Below are 21,434 nucleotides of genomic sequence, written 5' to 3' on the forward strand. Positions count from 1 at the left end.
CCTGTGACAGGTGGCCAAGGGCTGGGTGAGAGCCGGCGTCACAAGCCCAGCCCTGTGTCCGGTTCTCGTGTGCAGCGTCTGGAAGCCACTCTGGGGACCCCTCATGTCCAGCGAGAAGGACACAGCCTCCTGCTCCCTGCAGAGCAGGCTGGTGGACGTGCTCGGGTGCCTTGGTGGGTGTTCTCTGAAAGTTCGTGTGACACCGCTCTGGTGACACTATAGCTTCAAAAACAACCTCGGCTGTTTCACATGCCCTGGCTGCTGTGGCTCCGCGGGTTGGGCCCCATCCGCAAAGTGTGAGGTCACTGGTCAATCTGGGTTCAGTCCTGGTTGGGGGCACGTGACAGGCAACCAGTGGGTGTTTCTCTCCCTCTTTCTCCCTCCCTTCCCCCCTAAGAATAAATAAGCAAACTCTCTTTTAAAAAAGGCTGCAAAACTTCATTTAATATAAATATTGCTTAAAGAAGTGAAAGTCCAAACCACATAAAACCGATAAGCTTGGGAACCAGGACAGGCCCCCGCCCGGGTCCCCACTTTGCAGGGCCCAGCAGGTAAAGGTCATGTCAGGGACGCCAACGGCTTTGTTCCCTGAGGACACTGGGTCCCCGGAGGCGTGAGCCCCGCACCGAGCGGCACAGCCTGCAGCACACGCCTCCGGGGGGGGGGGGGGCAGGGCAGTTCATGCACAGACACGCTCTTGACGGCTTCAGACTGGGCCCCCACCCCTGCCCCCGGCTCCCACCGCCAGAGGTGAAGGACGTGGTCGTAAAAGGAACAAGTGGCGAACAGGCCGACGTCAAGGTCCGCTGCGCCCACACACTGGTCGGAGTCACAGAGCCTGGGCCCTGGGGTGCGTGGCTGGCCCTCCGTGGGCGGCTGGAGAGAAGTCCTTCCCTGACTTCCACTCTGGAGCATGGGGCCACCCCCTCTGTCACCTGCTGCTGAACAACCGAGGGCTGGAGGCCCTGGCAACTGACCCCCTGCCTCGTCTTCCGCCGGCTGCTGGGCGTGGGGCACACAGCAGGGGGCGAGCCAGGACCAGTCGGCTCCGTACACCAGCGAGCTGGGCAGCGCGTGGGACAGAGGCACCGTGCACGCGTCCTGCTTCTCCTCTGTGAGGGACAGAACATGGGAAATGCCGAGTTACTCAGAGCTGGCTCGTCCCCGCCAACCGACGGCCTGGCCCACCCTCAGAGGGAGACTCTGCCGGGAGCAGCACTGTCCAGCAGGAGTGGCAGACACGCAGCTGTCAGGAGGCGCCCTGCCACTGAGCACGCTCAGCCTGGCTGCGGGCCCCATGGAAACGCTGCCTTCCCGGGGGAGGGCCCGGTGGAGACTGGGGGGCAGAGGACAAAGGGGATGCCCGGGTGGAGAGACAGGCGCCTGTGAAGCACGAGGGCCTGACTCGTCCAAGGAACCGCAGACCGGGAGCGCGGCAGCAGTGCCCTCAGCCCGTCTGAAAGCTCAGAGTCCCGCCAGTGCCGCTCCCTGGGCTACGGGGTTGGCCTTCCGCTCGGGGAGGAGTCGCAGAGGACTCCGCGGGAGCTTTCGGACAGTGAGTTGCCACGGCAACTGAGAGGCTGGAGGGCGCGACTGAAAGAGCTCCAGGAGGCACTGCAGCAGGCCTCCGAAAGCCGCCCTTACGGAAAAGGAAATGATGAGGTGTCTCCAAACGCCAGGTGGCCTTGGGTCCAGGGCAGGGCTGAGCCTGCCCGGTGACCTGGGTGCAGGCTTCGGGCAGGGTCCCCAGCGGGAGGCCTGGAGCCTGGACACCCCACACTCGGGAAGGGCGGCTGCCGCTGCCTCCCAGTGTGGGGCCTGTGCCCAGGGCCCTGAATCGCCATCAGACCGAGCAAGGGCGAAGGCCACTGCTGGCAGACCCGGTGGACGCTGGGGGGAGGAAGCTCGCCGAGAACACAGCACAGACACAGGAGACCTTGGCCGCGTGCGGACAGCAGCTCCTGGGGAGGGCGGGGGCGAGGCCCTGAGCTCCCCAGACAGCAGGGGTGCTCCCCAGGGACCCGTCCCGGTTCCTCCACATTGACGCCCGGGAGGGACCTGGGACAGGTCTCTGGGACACTGAGCGCCCCGACAGCCTTTCAGCTGACAACCACTAGCAGCCCCGGGAGCACAACAGGCCTCCTGCTGCACAGGCCGCCGCTCCTCGGGCTTGGGGCCCCCAGGAACAGGTGGGTCCAGCTGCCAGCACCTCCACCCCCAGGAGCAGAGGGTGCCCAGCCAGCAGCACCGCAACCTGAACGTGACAAACCCAACGTGACGACACGGCCACAGACACGGAGACGCCCAGGAGCTTCACAGCTTACCACACGGGCCGGGCGGCAGGCTCAGGGGACTGAGCACCGGCCTGCTAACCAGAGGGTCGCTGGTTCGATTCCCAGTCAGGGTACAGGCCTGGGCTGCAGGCCAGGTCCCCGGTGGGGGCACACAAGAGGCAACCACACACTGATGTTTCTCTCCTTCTCTTTCTCCCTCTCCCTCTCTCTAAAAACAAACAAATAAGTAAAACCTTTAAAACAAAGAAAGAGAGAAACAGACTTGAACAAGTAGAAGCGTGTCCTTTTTCTTGAGTAGGATGACCCCAGTGACAAATCTGTTGTGAAGTTCGCTTATGTTTCACGCAACCCCTATAAAAAAACCCAGTGAGCTTTTCTATGAGACGAGGTACACGGACCCTCCAGCTCAGGACACAAGGCAGCCAGGAAAACGCTGAGAAGAGGAGCCAGAGGCAGGGCCCCAGGACGACAAGCACAGCACCATGCCTGGGCAGCAGAGGGCGACAGGGCACCGAGCACAGGGCACGCAGAGCCACCAGGAGACAGGCGGCCCCTCGGTGCTCCTGGAGCCCCCCGGGACGGTGCTGGGACGGCAGGGGCACCATACCCAAGGGTGCAGACCCGGGTTCCCTCGGCGTGCAACGGAAGCCACAGGAAGTGCTAGAAGGAGACACTGGGGGTTCCTCTGTAGCCTGAGTGTGGGAGGGAAAGGCTTTGTAACTAAGGCTCAGCATCCGGAGTCAACGAAAAACTACCTACACGTTTAATTACATTTCAAAAAAGCACACAAAAAACTGGGCCGGGCTGGGCAGTCCAGTGGGTGAGAGCATCATCCTGATGCACCAAGGCTGTGGGTTCGATCCCCGGTCAGGGCGCACGCAGGAATCGGTCCAAGATGCTTGAGCAAGTGGAACGACAAACGGATGTTTCTCTCCCCCCACCTCTACCTTCCTCTCTGTCTCTAAAATCAACCAATAAAAATTAGAGTAAAAAATTAAAATTTACACTAAGAAAAACCCCCCTCCCGCATGAGGGAAGAACACACAAGCAAAACCAAGGCAGCGCCAGCATTTGCAGCTCGGGCCAGAGACAAAGGGTGTCTCTGCCGCCACAGGCACGCAGGCACTGAAGCTACAAAACCAAAACAGACCAGAAACCGGACAGAAAAACGGACAGAAGACAGATTAATCCGCAGAAACAAAACTGTGAGACGAGCCCTCCGTCCGACAGACGAAACCACCTTCGACTTCACGCATGCGTGCTGGGCGGCCACCGCTCACGCGCCGGACGCGAAGCTCCGCCCCCCGGCCCGGCTCCGTCCCCCAGGCTGTGGCAAGCGGGCGAGCTCACCGGGCTGGCGGATCCGCGACCCCGCGGTCCCACGGCCGGGCAGGGCCCCTGGAGACACGCCTTCACAAAGCAGAACGCACCTGAAGCGTCATCTGTAACCGTGAAACGCCGGAAACAACCCCAGACGCTCCCAGACGAAGGCGGGGCGGCACCACCACGGAGCAGTGCCTGCACCTCCCGCAGGACCAGGAAGGTCTCTGGAAACCCACCGTGGCCCCTGCTGTGTTTTAAAGTGCAACAAGTGAAGCACCGCAGTGTGTAAGGGGTGCGTTTTGTGCGAGAGGAGGTGTGTGAATATACATACAGACACACTCATTTTTGCAGAAAGACGCACAATCACGACCAAAACCCAGTGACACACGTCATCTGCAGGCGGTGAGTGGGGGCCCTGGCGGGTGCAGTACAGCTGGCTGGAGCGTCGGCCCGCAAACCGAAAGGTCGCCGGGTCTGTTCGCCTTCGGGGCACGTGCCCGGGTTGGAGGTCGGATCCCCAGTCAGGGCACGAGCTAAGGCACCCGATCGATGTTTCCCTCTCCCTCCCCACCCTGCCCCTCTCTCTACAACTGGGTCTGCGGAGGAGCGCAGGGCGACGCGCACTGGCCACGGCGACTGGGTCACCAGGGAGACAGCCTCTCTCCAGTGCAGGGGCTGGGGCTGCCCTCCGGCCCCAGTGACCAAATGAACATCGGCAGTGACGGCACCAGCAGTGCCAGGTGGCTCCCGACACGCCCCACGGAGGCCGGCAGCGCGTCACCTGCCGCAGAAGACGCTCTGCAGACACAGGCCGGAAGGAGAAGGTGGAAGAGGACGCGTGGGCAGACGGCCCGAGTGGCTCCGACACCACGTGACACGGACGGCCTCTCGCACGAGCCGAGAGCGTCACCGAGCGCAGGCGACGCTGGCAGTGTGGGGGCAGACGTGGGGGAGCGAGGGGCCGGGGAACGGGGAGCCCCCCACCCCCGCCCACCGCCGCCACGGCCCCACTCACCGAGGGCCTGCCTGCAGTCGAGGACCCGGAAGCCGCCGTGCATGCAGGCTGCCAGCAGCAGGTGGCCACGCCACGGGTGCCACTTGAGCCTCCACACGCCGCCCTGCACGGGCACGTCTGCGAAGGGCCGCCCCATGTTCCGGGAGTCCCACAGCAGGACGTGCTCGTCGTAGCTGGGACCAGACACCCCAGCAGTGGGTGGCAGAGCCCCTCCTCGGGGCGCACCTCCTGGGGACCCACCCCACTCACCGCCCCAGGGCCAAGCCCCCGGCCCCCACCTCCACCCCCACCCCGCGTGGGAGCTGCCCACCTGACATCGCCACGCCCCCCCCGAGAAAGGCCCCGGGGAGCCGGCAAAGGGCCTCACCTGCCCGTGGCCAGGATGCCGTCCCAGTGGGGGCTGCTCTGCACGCTGCACACGCCCATCGAGTGTCTGCGAGCAGAAGGGCGACACCTCAGCCGGCCAGGGCAGGGCCGCCGTTGCCAGAGTCCACGGTCACGGGACGGCGCTGCCCGCGCCAGCCCGGCGCCGGACCCGCAGGGTTTACCTCCTGCTGGTGAACACAGGCGTGCTGGGCGTCCTGGTGTCCCAGCCTTTCAGAAGGCCGTCGTCCCCACCTGCGTGGAAACAGAAACACCCATGGGCCATGGCAGTGCCGGGGGTGGCTTCTCCTGGGTGGCTCAGGGCGCCACCAGGCAGCAGAGCCCCAGGGACAGCCCCCCAGGACAGGCAGCCCTGCGCTGCAGCCGCGTCTGTGGGCCTGAAGAGGGCGCCCTGGGGGGGGGGAAGGGCAGAGAAGCCCCTCCCTGGGAGGACGCCCCACGCAATGCCTCACGCACAGCCAGAGCCCGGGTCCTTCCTGTGGCCTGGCGCCCTGTGACCTCTGATGGCACCTGCTCCCACTCGAGTCCCTCCGGTCATTCTGGCCGTGCCAGCTCCTCCCCGATGTCCCGCTGCTGCAGCCTCTGCCGCTCTGAGCCAGCACGAGGGCCGGAGGGACCCCGGCCTGGGCGCCGAACAGCGCCTCCTGGGCTAGCCCCCCCCCCCCCCCCCGCCCCCAGCACGTCCTCGGAGAGGGAGAGGGAGAGGGAGAGGGAGAGGGGTGAGGACAGGTGACCGAGGCCAGCGGAGGAGCACCGACCTGAGTACACGATATCCGTCTGCCAGTAGTTGAAGGCGGCGACCCAGGCCTCGAAGCCGTGGGCCTGCCACGTGGCCACAGCCCGTGGGCCCGGCCCCGCCTCGTCCACCTTCAGGAGGTGCAGCTGTCCCTTGGAGTCGCTGCTAATGATTTTCAGGGGCTGGCCGCTGGCCCTAGACACAGAGGGCCAATGGAGAAACCCCGCTGAAGGTCACTCAGAGACCCAAACTCACGGCCCTCTTCCGGCCCCTGGCGCTGACACTCGATGCCCCCAAGCCAGGTCCCGGGAGAGACCACGCTTCTTACGGGGCCGGCTGGGGCACCCGGCAGAGGCCAGCGCCGCCACCCAGCCTGCCGCAGCAGGTCCGTGCCCGCCGCTCCTGGTGGAAACACCACTCCTTGTTCCCCAGAGGCTGCAGCCTCTGCTCCTCAGGCTGGCGCTGGCCCGACAGCCCAGGCGCGCGAGCAGTCGAGGCTCGTACAGGGGGCCCGAGTTCTCTCCTGCGAGAACAGGGGATGGGTCCTCGGAGCAAAGATGGGGACCCTCACCTTCCGGTTTTCCCAGTGGACCAGTCCAGTGACAAGGCCAGACACTGCTCGTCCAGGGCAAAGCTGGCCGCCAGCTGCAGGGTGTGCGCGCTCCCCTGGAGAGAAGGGACGCTGTCGGGAGCAGCCCAGGGCCCTGGGAAGACCGCTCCTCCGGCTCCAGCCGGCCCCAGCCGGCCGGCGTTCCCTCGCCCACTGCCAGGCGGGCCTCGGGCCGCCAGCAACTGAGAGAGCCCTTGGATGCTGCAGAACGGGCCCTGCCCTCCACACGCCTGTAGGACTTCCCGCACCTGTGATTCGGGGAGACAGACACCTCTCCTCCTCAGACCCCACGCCACCTACACCCACTGGGCACTCTCACACGGTGGCCTGTTTGGGAAGTGCCCTGGTGCACACCCTCTCGCTCCCCAGGCCTCCAGGAAGGCTGGCACGTCGTGTCTCCAGGGGCATAGGCGACGGACCCTTTCCTTGGGTTTCCCTTTCAGAAGTCACGACCAGCCATTGAAGTGCTGTTCCTGTCTTCTAAAGCCCACGTGAGTCTTATCGCCTCAGCAGCCCGGCACGTGCCCCACTGCACCCGCAGCCTCCCGGCTGGCGGCTCCACCAAGGCGCTCTCGGGCGGACTGTGCGGCCCCCAGCCTGCTCCCCGGGCGGTCTGCCCCGGGCCGTCCTCCCTCACTCCCAGGACAGGGCTGCTGCTGCCAGTCAGCCTGGAGCGAGGCCCTTTCCGCACACACCCTCAGCGGCCACAAAGCCAGCGCCCCAGGCCACTCACAGCAGGACGTGTGCCCCAGGGGCAGGCATGGTCCTGCGGGCTGTCCACCTCCCCACATTGCAGGACTCCCAACGGTCAGGGCTGTCCTTGCAGACAGCTGGCACACGTCTGAGAAGTTCACGAGCTGACCACGTGCTCTGCTGACTGTCACGGGAAGGACCCTGCCCTTGGGGGAAAAGCCACCGATGTTCTCGGCCCCAGCAGCGTCCACCCCGGAACGCTGGTCCAGGCTCTCCTTAGGGAAGAACTTCCAGACCTGTTGACAGGTAAACCAACAGCCTGTCAGCCTGGTGACACATAAGTGCCCTCCTCTCAGTGTCAGGTGCAGAACCCAGTGGTTCTGCAGTGGTTTAAAATACACTGCGTGCTACCTTAGAACGTTTGGTGATCAAGTTCACCGCTGCACGGGAAACGTCCTGCAAAAGCGTTGGTGTCAGTCTCCCTCCCAAACCCGCTCCGTTCCGGTTCCTTCCACCCCCTACAAAGCCCATCCCCAGTCACTGACCTCGGATCCCACCAGTCGGAACAGCTCTGTGTGCCCGCCAGCGTCCACCACACCCAAGAGGGCCTGGCCGGCCACCGGAACGTGGCACCTGAGGAGAGAATCCACAGGCCACTCAGAACAGGGGGCGTGCCCAGGGCACAGGAACTTACCACTTAAACCTCAGCCCCTACACTGTTCTGGAGCCTGCGGTTCTGTTCCAGCGAGATCCCCCAGCGTATGAATCAAAACACTGGCATTGCTTCTCAGAATATTAACTATGAGGCTTGGAAACTGACAAAGGAAATGAACCCCAAATCTGCTTCATCCTGCAGCCGCCCACGGGGGCAGGATGGAGAAGGAGTGAACCCACAGCTCAGATGTTGCCCCATCTTGTCGAATGCTGCCAGACGTCAGGCGCCCTGACCACGAGACAGACTCCAGACAGGGGGGTGGTTACCGAGTCCGTACCATTTCATGTCCAGGATGGCAGAAGAGTCTCTCCTCTGGATCTCGGCCAGGGAGCACGCAGAGAGGTTGTCATTGCAACTGTACAGGTACAGACGGCCGAGTCGGGTCTGCGGCGCAGTGGCGTCCCGCTCACCCTACGAAAGACGCAGCCGTGTCCCAATCACCCTGCCAGACGCTGACGCTGGCACAGGGAGCGAGGGAAGGTCTGCGGAGACTGGGTCCCGCCCGGGTGCAACCCCCGGCCTTCCCAGCTGGACAAATGTCTCCTCTCCTGCAGGGCACCGGTGAGCGTGTGGATGTGCGGGCCCAGCACAGCCTTCGGAACCGGTGCACGGGCCAGCTGTGCTCAGGGCCCCACAGAGACAGTCCTGGCTGCACCCTGGGCCCCAGGGCCCGTTCTCACTGTCAAGGGTCCTGGTCTGGACCCCTCTTTAGTTGAGATTTTGCGCGTAAGTTGGAGCCACAGTGCACGCATCCAACCTACATCCTGGCCACAAGGCCAAGGCCGCATCTCCACCCCATGACTCCCTCTAGACTTTCCTTCCAGCTCCCTAGCCAGAGAGATCTCCACGTCGGGTAGGCTCTGCCTCTCTGGAGCTGTGTAACCTGCCCCTCCAGGAGCTCTCCCGGCCTCGGCCCCTCCCCGGGGGGACGCCTCCGGGCGCGCGCGCGGACACGCACGACCAGGCTGCCAAGCCAGGGCCAGCGCGCACCTCGCCCTCCGGCGCCCGCAGCTGGTAGGTGCCGCAGGCCAGCACGCGCCGGCAGCCCTCCAGCGGGCACCACTCCACCGAGTCCGCGGTGTACTCCGTGTCCACTGCCTGCAGCAGCTGCAGGGGACGGCCAGTCCCACAGCAGCCGGAGGACGCCGGGCTGCTGGAGGCCGAGCTGAGGGGGACGGGGGACGAAGCCAGCGTGCAAGCCTGGGTCGCGGCCAAGGCCAGGTGAGAGCGGGGTCGGGGTCAGAGCCGGGCACCAGAGTGCCGCGAGCACACCAGAGCTGCAGCAGGCATTTGCCGTCCTTCCGCGGTTGCTCCCTCCAGACTCTTTCCGGGCATCGGGGCGGGACTTCCGGCCGCCGTTGCTACCACGCGGAAGACCGGGCTCCTGCGCCCCCTACCGGCCGGCAGACCTCGGCGGGCCCCCACGGGCCAGCAGGGTGCGCTCCGGGCCCCGCGGCGAGACTGTGGACAGGACCGCGGGCAGGACAGCTGGGCCCAGAACGGGGAAAGAAGCATACATGGAAGTGGAGGCGTGCACAGGGCCTGGACATCCACGGTGCAGAGCCCGAAGTCAAAGGGGCTGGACCTCGACTGCTCCTCCTTCCCTGGTGTTCCCCTCCCCGCCCCCTCTCCCCCGCCCCGCCCCCCCAGCGCTGCCGGCCGGCACAGCAGAGTGCGTGCAGGAGGACCAGCTGGAGGACCCCACGTGAGTGGCAGCGCCCGGGGCAGGCGATGCACGAGCGCAGGGTGAAACGCCAGCATTCTCGGAGGGCAGGGGTCCCTTGGCCAGTTCGGTTTCGGCCACAGGTGGCAAACTCAAGACCTGTGGGCCGAGTCCCGTGGGCACCTGTTTCTACCTGGTGGCAGCGCCGAGCTCTCACCTGTTACGGAGCAGTTACATTTACAGAGTCCTAAAACTACATCCGGCCCTTTGAGGGTAACCTCGAGGTTGATGTGGCCCTCGGTGGAATTGAGTTTGACACGCCTGGTAGGCTGTACGGGCCATCCGGGCACAGCCACGAGCTGATGCGGGAGAAGGCGATGGTACCATTGAAGAAAATTAGTGTTCTACCCAGCAGGCTTAGCGACCGCACGTTTGGACAGTGCCGGGCTGTACTGTCCCCAAAACGAGGTTGTAGTTGGACAGCACCGAAGAACGTGACCTCCGGAGGCAGTGAAGATGGCCACTAGGGTGCGCCCTAACCCAGGGACTGGGTTAGGTGCTGTGTTGGTGAGGGGGAGTTCGGTCTGTCAGGGGCACCACCCACCCAGGGAAGAAAGACCTCGTGAAGACCCACGCTAGGAATCGACAAGGCCCTGCCAGAGGTTGGAGGGGCCTGCACACACCTTTCCTTAGGGCCGCCAGAGGGAGCCCCACGCTGCCCCACACTTGGGTCTGAGCCCTCGCCTTCGACCCAGTGCGTTGTTTTAAGTTACCCTTCCCAGGACACTAGTTACAGCAGCTAGACGTGGGAACCTGGTAGACGGAAACCCACATGGAGTCCTGGGGATCCAGCCTGCAGCCCAGAGGCAAGGCTAGGCTGCAAATGCAGACATGAGTCAGCAGCTACAGCGGCAGCTGAAGCAGAAAGGGCAGGTCACTCTGCAACGGCCGAACCACATAATCTCTTGTGGCACAAGAGGGTCAAGTCAGCAGCCCCACATGCTGTGCTCTGACCCGCTGGAAACAAGCCCCACGTGTAGTGTAATCTTCTGAATGCCGAACTCAGCGGTGCTCTCAGTGTGTGGATATGGAGGACGAGAGGTTGGAACCACCAGACGAGGAACCAGGTGCTGGGCACCGGTTGTCTGTAGGGAAGACCTCCTCTAGGGACCACACACATGCCCCCCCGCCCCAGCTCTGCACCCATCGCAGCTCAGGGTAGGAGCTGGAGGGACTTGGAACAAAACCTCCACCCCCGCACCATCCCCCACCCCATGTAGCCCTTGTCTCTGACCTAGAAAATGCGCTGCACCTGGGAAGGAAACGCACCCACCTGCACGACAGCATCTGCTCCAGAGGCTGTGGAGTTGACTTGGCGCAGGGAAGGGACTGCCACTGGGGCCCACTCTAACCTGGGGCCACACCCCCAGCTCCAGCCCAGGGCCCTTCGCCAGCAGACTGGGTATGTGGGCACAGCAGTCAGATATGGGACAGCCACCTACTGTGGCTCCAGCTCCCAGTGGCCGCAGCACACAGTGACCCCAGGTCACAGCTGTGCCAGGAGCGCCATGAGCCACCATAGAAGGCAACCAAGTGTCAGACCCAGAGTGGCATTCTGTGGTCAGCCGAGACCCTGGGCACTTCCCCTTACATCTGACTTCCTGGTGAGGAGCTGACTGCAGAACTTGTGTGGGTCGAGGGGTGCACACAGGCTGGAGCACCCACCTGGCCGCTCCCCAAAGGGCAGACTAAACCCACAACCTGCAGTCCAGTGCCTGCTTGTCCCAGGAGCCTTTGGAAGCAGGCTGAGCACCTGGGGTCCATGCCTGGAAAGACCACCCAAACCCCAACATGCCCACCTGCTCCTGGCCAGAGCCGGAGCCAGCAGTCCGGAGGGAAGACCCTCTCTCAGGATCACACAGCCCCCTGCCCCCACCTGCTCTGCCCCCACGCTGCCCAGTGCAGGGTCCGGAGGGACTTGGAACAACTCCCCTGTAGGCAGCACGTCTCTGGCCTAGAAAATGCACCGCACCTGGCCTGCAGTAGCGGAGGGGGGCTTCCCAGTCAAGTGGGTGGGGAGCACGTGAAGCCCTCACCCCTTCAGAAAGACCCTCCTCCTCTGGGGTTAGGACTGAGCCCCCTGCCCCCTGCATGTTGCCATCACCCAGGACTGCACTGCCCAGGACACCAGGCACGCAGAAGCAGCCCCTGGAAGCTCAGCTCACAGACCACAGGCTGCCACAGGGCGGTCCCAGCAGGAGGGCAGTGAACACGCACAGGCATTGTGGAGGGGGCAGAGGAGCTGCAGCAGGGGAAGGACAGCAGTACCTACAGGGCCAGGGACGGCCGGGCCCGTCCGAGCTGAGATGGCCAAGAAGCATGGCCCCCAGTGAACTGGAGGGACCTGGAGACTGACCAGATACCAGCCACACAGCCCGGCTCACTGCCCCAAGGTGGCTGTGCAAGGTGTCCTGCCAGGCCAGAGGCTGCCCAGCGCTTGGACATCTGGCTCCAGGAAGGGAGAGGAAGACCCAGCCCCGTGGGGGTTGGGAGGGGGCGGAGCTCAGGCACCCTGGCCGCTTCAGTGCACAGGCAGGGCCTCAGGCCCCCACAGGGCTCCCAGCCACACAATGGAATGCAGGCAACGACCTTCCAGAAGCAGGCTGCAGTCCCCCCATGCTGCTCCGGAGGGGATGGCCTGCTCGGCCACAGGACAAGAATGGGCCTGGCCTCCCTCCTGCTGCCAGCCATTCCCTGGAGGAGTCCAGGAGCAGGGCAGGCCCCCCCACACCCCCCAGGACCCACGGAGACGTGCTCAGCGAGAAGGAAGAGCACAGAGCTGGGGACGCCGGGTGCCCGCCTGGACTGCCCCGTGGGTGGCACGAGCCAGCGGCGCGCCCTCAGGGAGCGGCGCCTGCTCCCTGACAGTGAGACACGCGGCGGACCGTCTGCCGTCTGAAGTTTACAACAAATGGTTCTATTCGTACTCTCTAACCCTCCAGCCCCTCCCCCCAAAAAACTGTACATGAGTTTACAAACATATTAACATATAAATAATGAGAAGCATCCTGGCGGGAGCCTCCCCGGCTCGTCCGTCTCTACCCCGGAGAATGCCCCCAGGGCAGTGCTGTGCCGCAGCACGGGGTGCCGTGGTGCCGGCGCCGTGACGAGGGGCCTCCGCCGCGCCGCGGTGGGCACAGTGCCGGCGCCGGCTTCTTCAGCACCGCCAGGCTCAGCCACCACCATGTCCGAGGTGCCCGCGGAGACGGACGCCATGCAGGGCCGTGCGGCCGCCCACACCCAGTCATCGCTCCGGCTCGAGCTCCTGCTGGAAGGGGCGCCTCTTCTCCCGACAGTGCTTCTTGTGTGCTGGCCAGTCCTTCTGCTGGCACTGGGAGCCGCAGTACCGGGCCACCTGGCAGCGCCCGCAGATGTTGAACTCCCGGAGCTGCGAGCACACGGAGCAGGGGCTTCGGTCACACAGTGGCTCCGGATGGGGGGGGAGGCCCCGCCGTCTGCCCCCCGCTGGCCACAGAGGCTCCGAGGGGCCTGAGGGGACGCCGGGAGGGTGGCACCCGGGGGTGCTCGCCCCAGCCCTACCTGCTTCTCGATCATCGTGCAGGGCGGGTAGTGGCACTCGTAGTAGGTGCAGGAGCTCTCCTCCTCCTCCACCACGTCCCCGTTCGCGTTGTAGAACCGCGTCACGTTCAGGACCGGGAACTGCTCCTCGATGGGGTCGGTGGGCAGCTGCTGGATCGCCAGCCAGTACAGGCTCTGCTCCCTGAGGGGGGAAGGGGACCGGCTGCAGGCACAGGCGACCGGGGCTGCAGAGCGGACGGCCGCTTTCTCCGGCTCAGCAGGCTCCGCCCTGATTATTGCTGAGGCCACCGGCCACCACACTGCGTGTCTCTTCTCCACGCGGCACCAAGTGCTCAGCGCACTCGGTCTTCCCACCACGGGGCGCAGAGCAGGGCTGTGCCCCCCTCACCTGGGACTGACGGGCACACGGCAGGCCCGGCGACCGTGCGGTCTCAGTCCCAACACCCAGCCCACCTGGGCAAGGCCCGGCAGCCCCTCTCCCTGCTTCGGCCCCAGGTCAGTCCTTCTCCCCTTCAATGCTCTGAATGGTGCCACATCCTCCTACACACCTGTCCCGTGAGAGTGGACAGCAAGGTGGCAACTGAGGAGCTCCACCTGTCACCAGAGCTGAGCGAGGCCTCCAGCAGGTGGCCCCTCATGCTGGAGCGGCTGGGTGTGGGGGGACAGGGAGCGGCCCCCCAGGAGCTGGGCTTCAAGGGAGGCACCACGTGTGCTCTGAGCGGAGACGGCAGGGAAACCCCGCCCAGGGGCCAGGCCAGCAGGGACTCGGGCAGAAGAGGGAAGGGTCACCCGCACACACACCGTGTACAAAAACGAACTCAAGATGCAACAAGGACCTGAACGCAGGACCTCGAACAGCCCCGGCTGGGCAGGTCAGTAGGCTGGAGCATCACCCTGATACTCCAAGGTTACAGGTTCAATCCCCAGTCAGGGAACATACGAGAGTCAACCAATGCTGCATCATTAAGTGAAACTACAAATCGATGTTTGTCTCTAAAACAATTAAACAACAACCCTCAAACAGAAGATGTAGAAGAAAACACAGAACCAAAGCCGCACCGAACGGGCCGGGCCATGACCGCTCCGACGCGACACCCAAGGCCCAGGAGACAAGAGACAACACAGACACGTCAGGCCGCACAGTCTCGGAGCCCCTGTGCATGAAGGCGCCGTCCCCCGAGGAAAAGGCAACGCACGGAACTCGGGGAAGTGCGTGCAAACCACAGGGCCAGGGAGGTAAGTCCCCACAACTTCTGGCTGCAAAAACCAGCAGGGGTTGAGTCGGTGGAAGAAACTTCTGGAGCCCCAAGCAGTTCCTCTTCAAGAACCCACACACGGACCCACCTACTCAGACTCTCTCCCTCTGAGCTCCAGCACCAGGGCGGCAGTTTGAGGGGCACCAGTGGCATGCGGGGAAACTGAAGTGTCTGGCGTCAAGGCGGGAGCTGCGGGACAGCTTTCTCCCAGGCAGAAAGGTGAACAGAGCCACGGAAAGGGCAGGCACCGTATCTGAGACTCCATCAACCTGGCTCACGCTGTCCGCCCCGCCCCGCTCAGGAGATCCCCTGAGGCTCCGTTCCCACCCAACTTAGAGCTGTGAAGGGCAGCTTCTCCCTGTGAACGCCTGGTCTAGCCTCAAGCTTCCCAAATTCCCAAATCCTCTCAAACAAGCACCCGCTGCCCTCACTGAGCCCCAGGCCAGCACTACCAACAACCAGCCTAGATTCACAGCTTGGCTTCGCCTGGGAATCTCCAAGCCCAGGTCAAGGAGCAGCCATCTTAGATTGCTGCCTTGGGCGGAACATAGGAGGGGGCTGACCTTGGCCTGTGCCACCCGGGACACCCCAGGGCCAGCGCACCCAGTGGACAGCTACAGACCACATCAGAGCACCACCACCCTGCCCCTGATCTTCCCCGGAGGGCAGAGGCTGGTGGTCAGTGGTCACAGCCAGTCCTTGCAGCTGACTGGCCTGGGTCAATCCCTCCCACTGACCTGCCAACAGCAACCAAGGCTCAACTGCAGGAGGAGGGTGTACTCAGCCCACATGAAGGATATACCTCAGGTACCCAGCTTGGGTGATGGGGGAGGTAGTAGCCTGGACCCCACAGGACACCCACTGCATCAGGCCACACTACCAAGACACGGAGTCACAGCAGCTCTACCTAATACACAGAGACAAACACGGGGAGACTGCCAAAACAAGGAGACAAAGAAACACGGCCCAGATGAAAGAACAGATCAAATCTCCAGAAAAAGAACTTAACAAATTGGAGATAAGCAACCTATCAGATGCAGAGCTCAAAACACTGGTGATCAGGATGCTCCAGGAACTCAGTGAGGACCTCAGCAGCATGAAAAAGACCCGGTCAGAAATGAAGGACACACTAACTGAAATACAGAACAATTTACAGGGAAACAGCAGCAGAGTGGATGAAGCCAAGAATCAAATCAATGATTTGGAACAAAAGGAACAAAAAACAACCCATCAGAACAAGAAAAAAGAATCCAAAAAAAATGACAGTAGTATAAACAGTCTGTGGGACAACTTTAAGTGTTCCAAAACTCGCTACATAGGGCACCAGAAGGAGAAGAGAAAGAGCAAGAAACTGGAAATCTATCTGAAAAAATAATGAAAGAAAACTTCCCTCATTTGGTGAAGGAAACAGATGTGCAAGTCCAGGAAGCACAGAGAGTCCCAGACAAGATGGATGTGAAGAGGCCCCTCCAAGACACGTCAGAGTTAAAGTGCCGGAGGGTAAAGAAAAGAGAGAACCCTAAGAGCAGCAAGAGAAAGCAGTCAGTTGCCCACAGGGGCGTTCCCGTAAGACTGTCAGCTGACTTCTCAGAAGAAACTTGCAGGCTGGAAGGGACTGGTAACAAGTGTTCAAAGTCAGGAAGAGCAGGGACCTACAGCGAGATTGCTCTCCCCAGCACAGCTGTCATTTGGAATCAAAGGGCAGACAAAGAGCTTCCCAGACAAGAAAAATCTAAAGGAATTCATCACCACCAAATCATTATTACGTGGAATGTTAGAGGAACTTATTTCATTAAAAGGTCAAAACTATGAACAAAAATGGCAAAAATACATATATATTAACAACTGAATCTAAAACCATACTGAGCAAACAAGAACAGAGGCAGAATCATGACCCCATCGGAGAGCGTTTAGAGGGATACCAGAGGGGAGGGGGTGGGGGTGGGGAGAGAAGTGAGGGGACTGAGAAGCACGAGCAGGTGTCACAGAACAGCCCTGGGGACACAAAGTCCAGCTCCACAGGAACTGGAGCAGCCACAGAACGTGCACGTGTGACCCACGGACACGAACAAGGGTGGGGCAATGGCCTGAGGGAGTGGGGGTGCTGGGTGGAGGGGGGAAAGGAGGAAAATCAGTACAACTGTAATACCATAGTCAATAAAACATAATAAATAAATAAATAAAAGTAGCCCTGGCTGGTGTAGCTCAATGGATTGAGTGCCAGCCTGCAAACCAAAGGGTCACTGGTTCAATTCCTAGTGGAGGTACAGGCCTGGGTTGCAGACCAGGCCCCCAGTAGGAGGCACGTGAAAGGCAACCACACATTGATGTTTCTCTCTTTCTCCCTCCCTTCCCCTCTCTAAAAATGAATATATAAAACCTTTAAAAACTATTCAAAAATAAGTAAATGAATAAAATCTTTTTTAAAAAAAAGGCCCTGGCTGGTGGTTTGAACTCCAGCCTGGGAACCAAAGGGTGGCCAGTTTGATTCCCTGTCAGGGCACATGCCTGGGTTGTAGGCCGGGTCCCCAGTAGAGGGAATGTGAGAGGCAACCACACAGGGATGTTTCTCTTCCTCTCTCTCTCTCTCCTTCCCCCCCTCTCTGAAAATAAATAAAATCTTAAAGGGAAGAAAGACCGAGGGAGGGGTGGGTAAAGGTGGAAGAGGCTGTTGGGGTATAAACGGTAATGGAAACACACACACACACACACACACAAGATGAACTGTTTGCCCGGGCCGGTGCAGCTCAGTGTGCTCAGTGCCGGCCTGCAGACTGAAGGGCGCTGGTTTGACTCCCAGTCAGGGCACACGCCGGGCTGCAGGCCAGGTCCCCGGCTGGGGGAAGGGGCAGGGTGGAGGCGCACACCCTGACCACTCGGGGCCGTGCACGTGGGCCCGCCTGCTGAGCTGCCCTCCTCTTCTGCCACCACCGGTCTTCGTGTTGTTTGTGGAGCAGCCTTCCCTGCCCAGCGAGCGGGCAGCAGAGTGAGCTGATGTGAGCCAACTGGTGACCCCAGATGTCCTCGCTGCCTTGGGGACATGCCCCCGTGGAAAGCAAGCCTGCAGCTCTGGTGGCCGTGCCACAGGAAGAACTGGAGTCCCAGAACCCTAAGACTGTCCACACCTCAGCTTGGGGAGCCAATAAGCACCTTATCTTTGTTTCAATTTGGGGCCAGTTCCTGTCACTTCCAACCTAAACCCGACAGGGTGACTGTTGTAAAAGGGTCGTTTCCTCCCAAGGACAGGGAACGTTAGGGCCACACACATCAGAGGAGAGAACCCAGGGGCCGTGGGCCCTGGCCCTGCCCCACTCGCCCGAGAAGCCTGGCAGGAAGTGAGGGTGTGTAGGGCCCTGCAGAGTCAGGTGGCACTGGCTGGGTGTGGCCTCCACAGAACCTGGAGACAGCCCCTTCCCACCAGGACGTGGGCCTGGCCATCCCACTGTGTCTGCCTCTGCTGCGCAGGGCTCCCGCAAGACCCCGCAAGACTCCGCAGGAGACAGCTGCAACAGTTCACCCAGTGTCACTTGCCAAGATCCCCCCAAACACTGACCTGCCGAAGCTCATTGACGCCTGCCTGCTGGGAGCCACCACCACTGCCCAGAGGCCTCACAGCACACACAGAAGCCCTGCGGAGCCCCTGCACCCGGAATGCAGGTGCGTCCAGGGATACGCTGGCCCCTAGCCCCATCCGGCGGTGGGTCCCCCAGCTCACCCCAAGGCCCCACGGAGCTCCTGGCGGGGCTGTGTCCCACCCACCACACAGGCTGCCTGAGCCGTCCTGAGCACGGGTGCTGTTTCAGAGGGAGACCCCTCCCTGCCTCAGGGCCCCAGAGGAGTCCCACCCGCAGCAGGCGTCCAGCCCTTGTGGACACCCCTCTCCAGCAGGACCGGTCACCATGAGACCAGCCCAGAAAGAAGGTCATTGGAATGCCACCTGCCTCTGGGAACAAAAGGAGGGCCCTCCGCTTCTCGGGAAGGCAGCCGAGGGCCCCAGCCCCCAGGAGCACCGGGACAGAGCAGAGGTGTGGCCCCCCGGGAACAAGGGCTCGGAGGAGACCCACCTCTGTTTGCTGGACGTCTCTTCGGCTTTGGGCCGCCAGCCCCACGGCACCAGCTGCAGGTTGTCTAGGCGATTGTCCACGGTCACAGCGTTGAGATGCACGACCTGGAACCCGGGAGCGATGCCTCCCCTGTGCCGCTCCCTGGGACACAGACAACTCTCTCGATCCGCCTCCCAGACCCTCCCAACATCCCAGCCACGTGATCTGAGCTGGGCCCTCATCACACTGGTGCAGTGGCGCCAGGAGCGAGGCTGCCCCAAACCTGAGGTGTCAGTCCGTGGCCCAAACGGGACCGTGCCGACAGTCCAGTCCCTGGATTAAAGACTAGGCTGTAGGGAGCCAAGGCTGGAACCCCAGGCCATCTGACACTCGGCCTAGAAAACGTCCCATCTGAGCGGCCCCCCGATGCAGGCCGAGGACCACAGCCCCTTCCCCACACGCCACTAGCAGGCTCAGCAAGAGCCCAGCAGGGGCCAGATGCCCTCCCCAGGGAGGTGGTGTGTCCCCCAGCGGGCAGAGGGATGGACAGGGCTCTTGGTCTGGAGACATAGGCTGCCCCGCTGGAGCCACAACGCGCAGCCACTGCTGAGTCAGCGGCAGTGGTATGAAAGCGCGAGGGCAGGAGGCTGCCCCGGCACCACATACCCTGTGGGCGTCTAGACCCCGCAGGCCACGGGGTGGGGGAACGTGGCAAGCAACTCAAAAATACCCACCAGAGCAGCTCGTGGAGAAGCCTTCCTGACCCCCTTCCTCGATTTTTGTCAAAGGCATATGCAAATATCTTAGCACCATTTCCGTCTGCGTCTACCTCCATCCGGGCCTGAGGAAAAACAAGATATGGGTCTGTTAGGGAGCCTCCGGCTCTTGGCAGCAGTTCAGTTACCCCCTAGAAAAGCCGGGGGACGTGAGTGAGCCAGAGGGACAGGTGGCAGGCCTGCTCCTGGGACCCTGGGAGCCGGCAGGGCTCAAGGACCCAGTCACGCCCCGACAAACGCTCTCCTGCGTCTGAGCAAGGGACACTCACGGACGGCTGTGCGCCACACCCTGGACACAGGGAAATGCACTCTCCTGCCCTTAAAAGAGCCCACAGCCCAGCGAGAAAGACAACCCTGCACGAGGGACTGCTGGAGAGCAAGGAGGCCCAGACAAGAGAGCTGGGTCCAGGCTCTCGGAGGTCTCCGGAAGGGAGGTGCTGGCGGGGGCGGCCTGGGGCCAGAGCAGAAGCTGGTCAGGTGGAGACAGCGGACGGCAGGGCTCGGGAAGGTGAGTGGAAGGAGAGCACTGGGCCCCGGGAGGGGCAGGGCTGAGGCCAGAGGACAGGTAGGGGGGCACCAGACCATCTCCTCAGGAGCCAGGCCTTGTCCCCCGTCAGATTCGGTCACAAATATGGCACAACCAGTCTGTTTTCAGGGATGAGTGGCAAGCAGGGTGGCCTCGGGGAGGACCAAGGTCATGGAGGCAGCCCCGAGACCCCATGTCCTGAAAAAGGCTTCCCAGGCCCTCATGACCCACCCCCAGGCACAAAGGGAGGCGGTCCTTACCTCAAAGGAGTAGCCCTCCACCAGCGGGATGTCCTGCTCATCTATCAGGGTGTACTTGGTCTACAAATTAACCACATTTCAGAAGTTACATTGGGATCTGGGCAAGGTGCTGCTGACAGGCAGCAATGGCCCCTTCAGACTAGGAGAGGTCGGCGGGGCAGGGGCGTGGGCAGTTCGCCACAACAGGCGGGGAGCGGGACCCACAGCTGCTCACTGGGCCCACTGGGCCAGAGGAGCAGGTACCGGGCTGCACTTCCCATCCGCACAGGACTAACCATAGAACTGCTACCGAACTGGCCAACCTCTACTCTGTGCCTGCAATGTGCCGCTAAACCTAGGCCACCACGGTGGCTTTGCTGGAGTGGACGGAGGGGGCCGATTTGAGGCAGAATATCCAGAAGGTATCAATTAATGTTTACTTGTTAGGAAGGGTACTGGTACACAGCTGAATTGTTCTCTGTAGCTTTTTGTTCCAAATCAAAGCTTTAAAAAATGACAATGTAACCAATTCCTAAATTAGAAGGAAGTCTCCGAGCTAATGGAAACCCACCCCTAGTCAGAAAGCCACGTCCCTCTTGCATGATGGGCAGGAAACAGTCCCCAAACGGACCAATCTCAATCTCACTCTTGCTTGGAAAGCTTTTTTTCTAGGATCTGAATCCGTTTTACCTTTATCTGACTGCCTCTGCTCCTCTCTCCCACCCGAAGCTTCCGCTGCTGGTGATGGGAACAGGGTTCCCATCCAGGGTAAGGTCCGTGGCTGGTGCAGCTGCACGGCCGGCCGGCTCCTGGAAACAGCCAAGCCTCAATGCCCACAGGTGCTAGGAAGCCCCAGCCTCGAACACGCGGAGGGCGGGGCCAGGTAAGGGAGAGAAGCAGAGGTAGGCCCTGCTCTGGCGAGGCCCACTAAGGCTCAGCCAGACTTGGCCACCGCTGGCAGCGTGAGACCTGTGCGAAGCTCCACCAGGACCCGCAGGCACGGAGCGGCGCGCACACACCGGTCTCGACAAGGACCGAGCGCGCCGCATCGGAAGGGCGCCGCGCTCCCCGCGCCGCAAGCGCAGCCTCTAGTCCCCTCCTCGCGGGCCGTGGCGCACCGTCGGGGCCCTAAGGCCGCGGCCCGCGAAGGGCTGCCCCGCGGGGACATGCAGCCGGCCCGCCACCCGCACAACCGCCGGGCCTCGCGCCCCTAGCCAGGCCCCGCGCCCCCGGCCCAGTCTCGCGCTCCCGGCCCAGCGCCCACCGGCCCAGCCCCCGGCCCCGCGCCGCTCACCTTCCCAGCCACCCGGCCGAGCCGCACGATGCCCAATTTGAAGTCGGTCATGGCCAGGCCTGCGCTCGGCCGGCGGCGCCGCTCCCTCGGGAGGCGCCGGACCGGGGCGGGGCCGCGGCGCGCCGGGCGAGCCGGGCGAGCGGGCGGGCAGGGTTCGGGTCGGGGCAGCCGGGCGGGACGAGGCTGGGCCGGGCTCAGGCCGCTGCCGCCGCCACCGCCACCGACTCGCGCCCGCCGGACCTGCCACGCGCCGCCGCTGTCGCCGCG

General features: G+C 62.7%; 2 protein-coding genes across 2 annotated transcripts; both read right to left on the reverse strand.

Moving 5' to 3' along the window:
* Positions 1-420: 420 nt before the first annotated feature.
* On the reverse strand, positions 421-9,111 carry DPH7 (diphthamide biosynthesis 7). Its single transcript, XM_036022518.1, has 9 exons — positions 8,761-9,111; positions 8,048-8,181; positions 7,601-7,688; positions 6,324-6,418; positions 5,775-5,947; positions 5,181-5,250; positions 5,000-5,065; positions 4,633-4,805; positions 421-1,112 (listed from the first exon to the last, which is right to left on the reverse strand). The coding sequence occupies exons 2-9, from the start codon at positions 8,053-8,055 to the stop codon at positions 559-561; spliced, it is 1,227 nt and encodes a 408-aa protein (XP_035878411.1). The 5' UTR covers positions 8,056-8,181; positions 8,761-9,111; the 3' UTR covers positions 421-558.
* Positions 9,112-12,386: 3,275 nt separating this feature from the next.
* ZMYND19 (zinc finger MYND-type containing 19) lies at positions 12,387-21,410 on the reverse strand. Its single transcript, XM_028517608.2, has 6 exons — positions 21,168-21,410; positions 19,895-19,954; positions 19,067-19,173; positions 18,354-18,494; positions 13,034-13,214; positions 12,387-12,881 (listed from the first exon to the last, which is right to left on the reverse strand). The coding sequence occupies exons 1-6, from the start codon at positions 21,216-21,218 to the stop codon at positions 12,738-12,740; spliced, it is 684 nt and encodes a 227-aa protein (XP_028373409.1). The 5' UTR covers positions 21,219-21,410; the 3' UTR covers positions 12,387-12,737.
* Positions 21,411-21,434: the final 24 nt, after the last annotated feature.

The sequence above is a fragment of the Phyllostomus discolor genome, chromosome 3, assembly GCF_004126475.2.
Source record: "Phyllostomus discolor isolate MPI-MPIP mPhyDis1 chromosome 3, mPhyDis1.pri.v3, whole genome shotgun sequence".
Taxonomy (NCBI): domain Eukaryota; kingdom Metazoa; phylum Chordata; class Mammalia; order Chiroptera; family Phyllostomidae; genus Phyllostomus; species Phyllostomus discolor.

Bases quoted from the DNA above. Each gene is read 5' to 3' on its own strand.
- DPH7 (XM_036022518.1), bottom strand. The intron at 6,419-7,600 runs GTCAGTGACTGG...CCTTCTCTCCAG, and splicing joins TCCGACTGGTGGGATCCGAG to GGGAGCGCGCACACCCTGCA. The intron at 5,948-6,323 runs GTGAGGGTCCCC...CTCTGTGTCTAG, and splicing joins TCCACTGGGAAAACCGGAAG to GGCCAGCGGCCAGCCCCTGA.
- ZMYND19 (XM_028517608.2), bottom strand. From the start codon at position 21,218: ATGACCGACTTCAAATTGGGCATCGTGCGGCTCGGCCGGGTGGCTGGG. The intron at 19,955-21,167 runs GTGAGCGGCGCG...GTTAATTTGTAG, and splicing joins TCGGCCGGGTGGCTGGGAAG to ACCAAGTACACCCTGATAGA. The intron at 13,215-18,353 runs GTGGGTCTCCTC...TTCCCCCCTCAG, and splicing joins GAGACGTCCAGCAAACAGAG to GGAGCAGAGCCTGTACTGGC.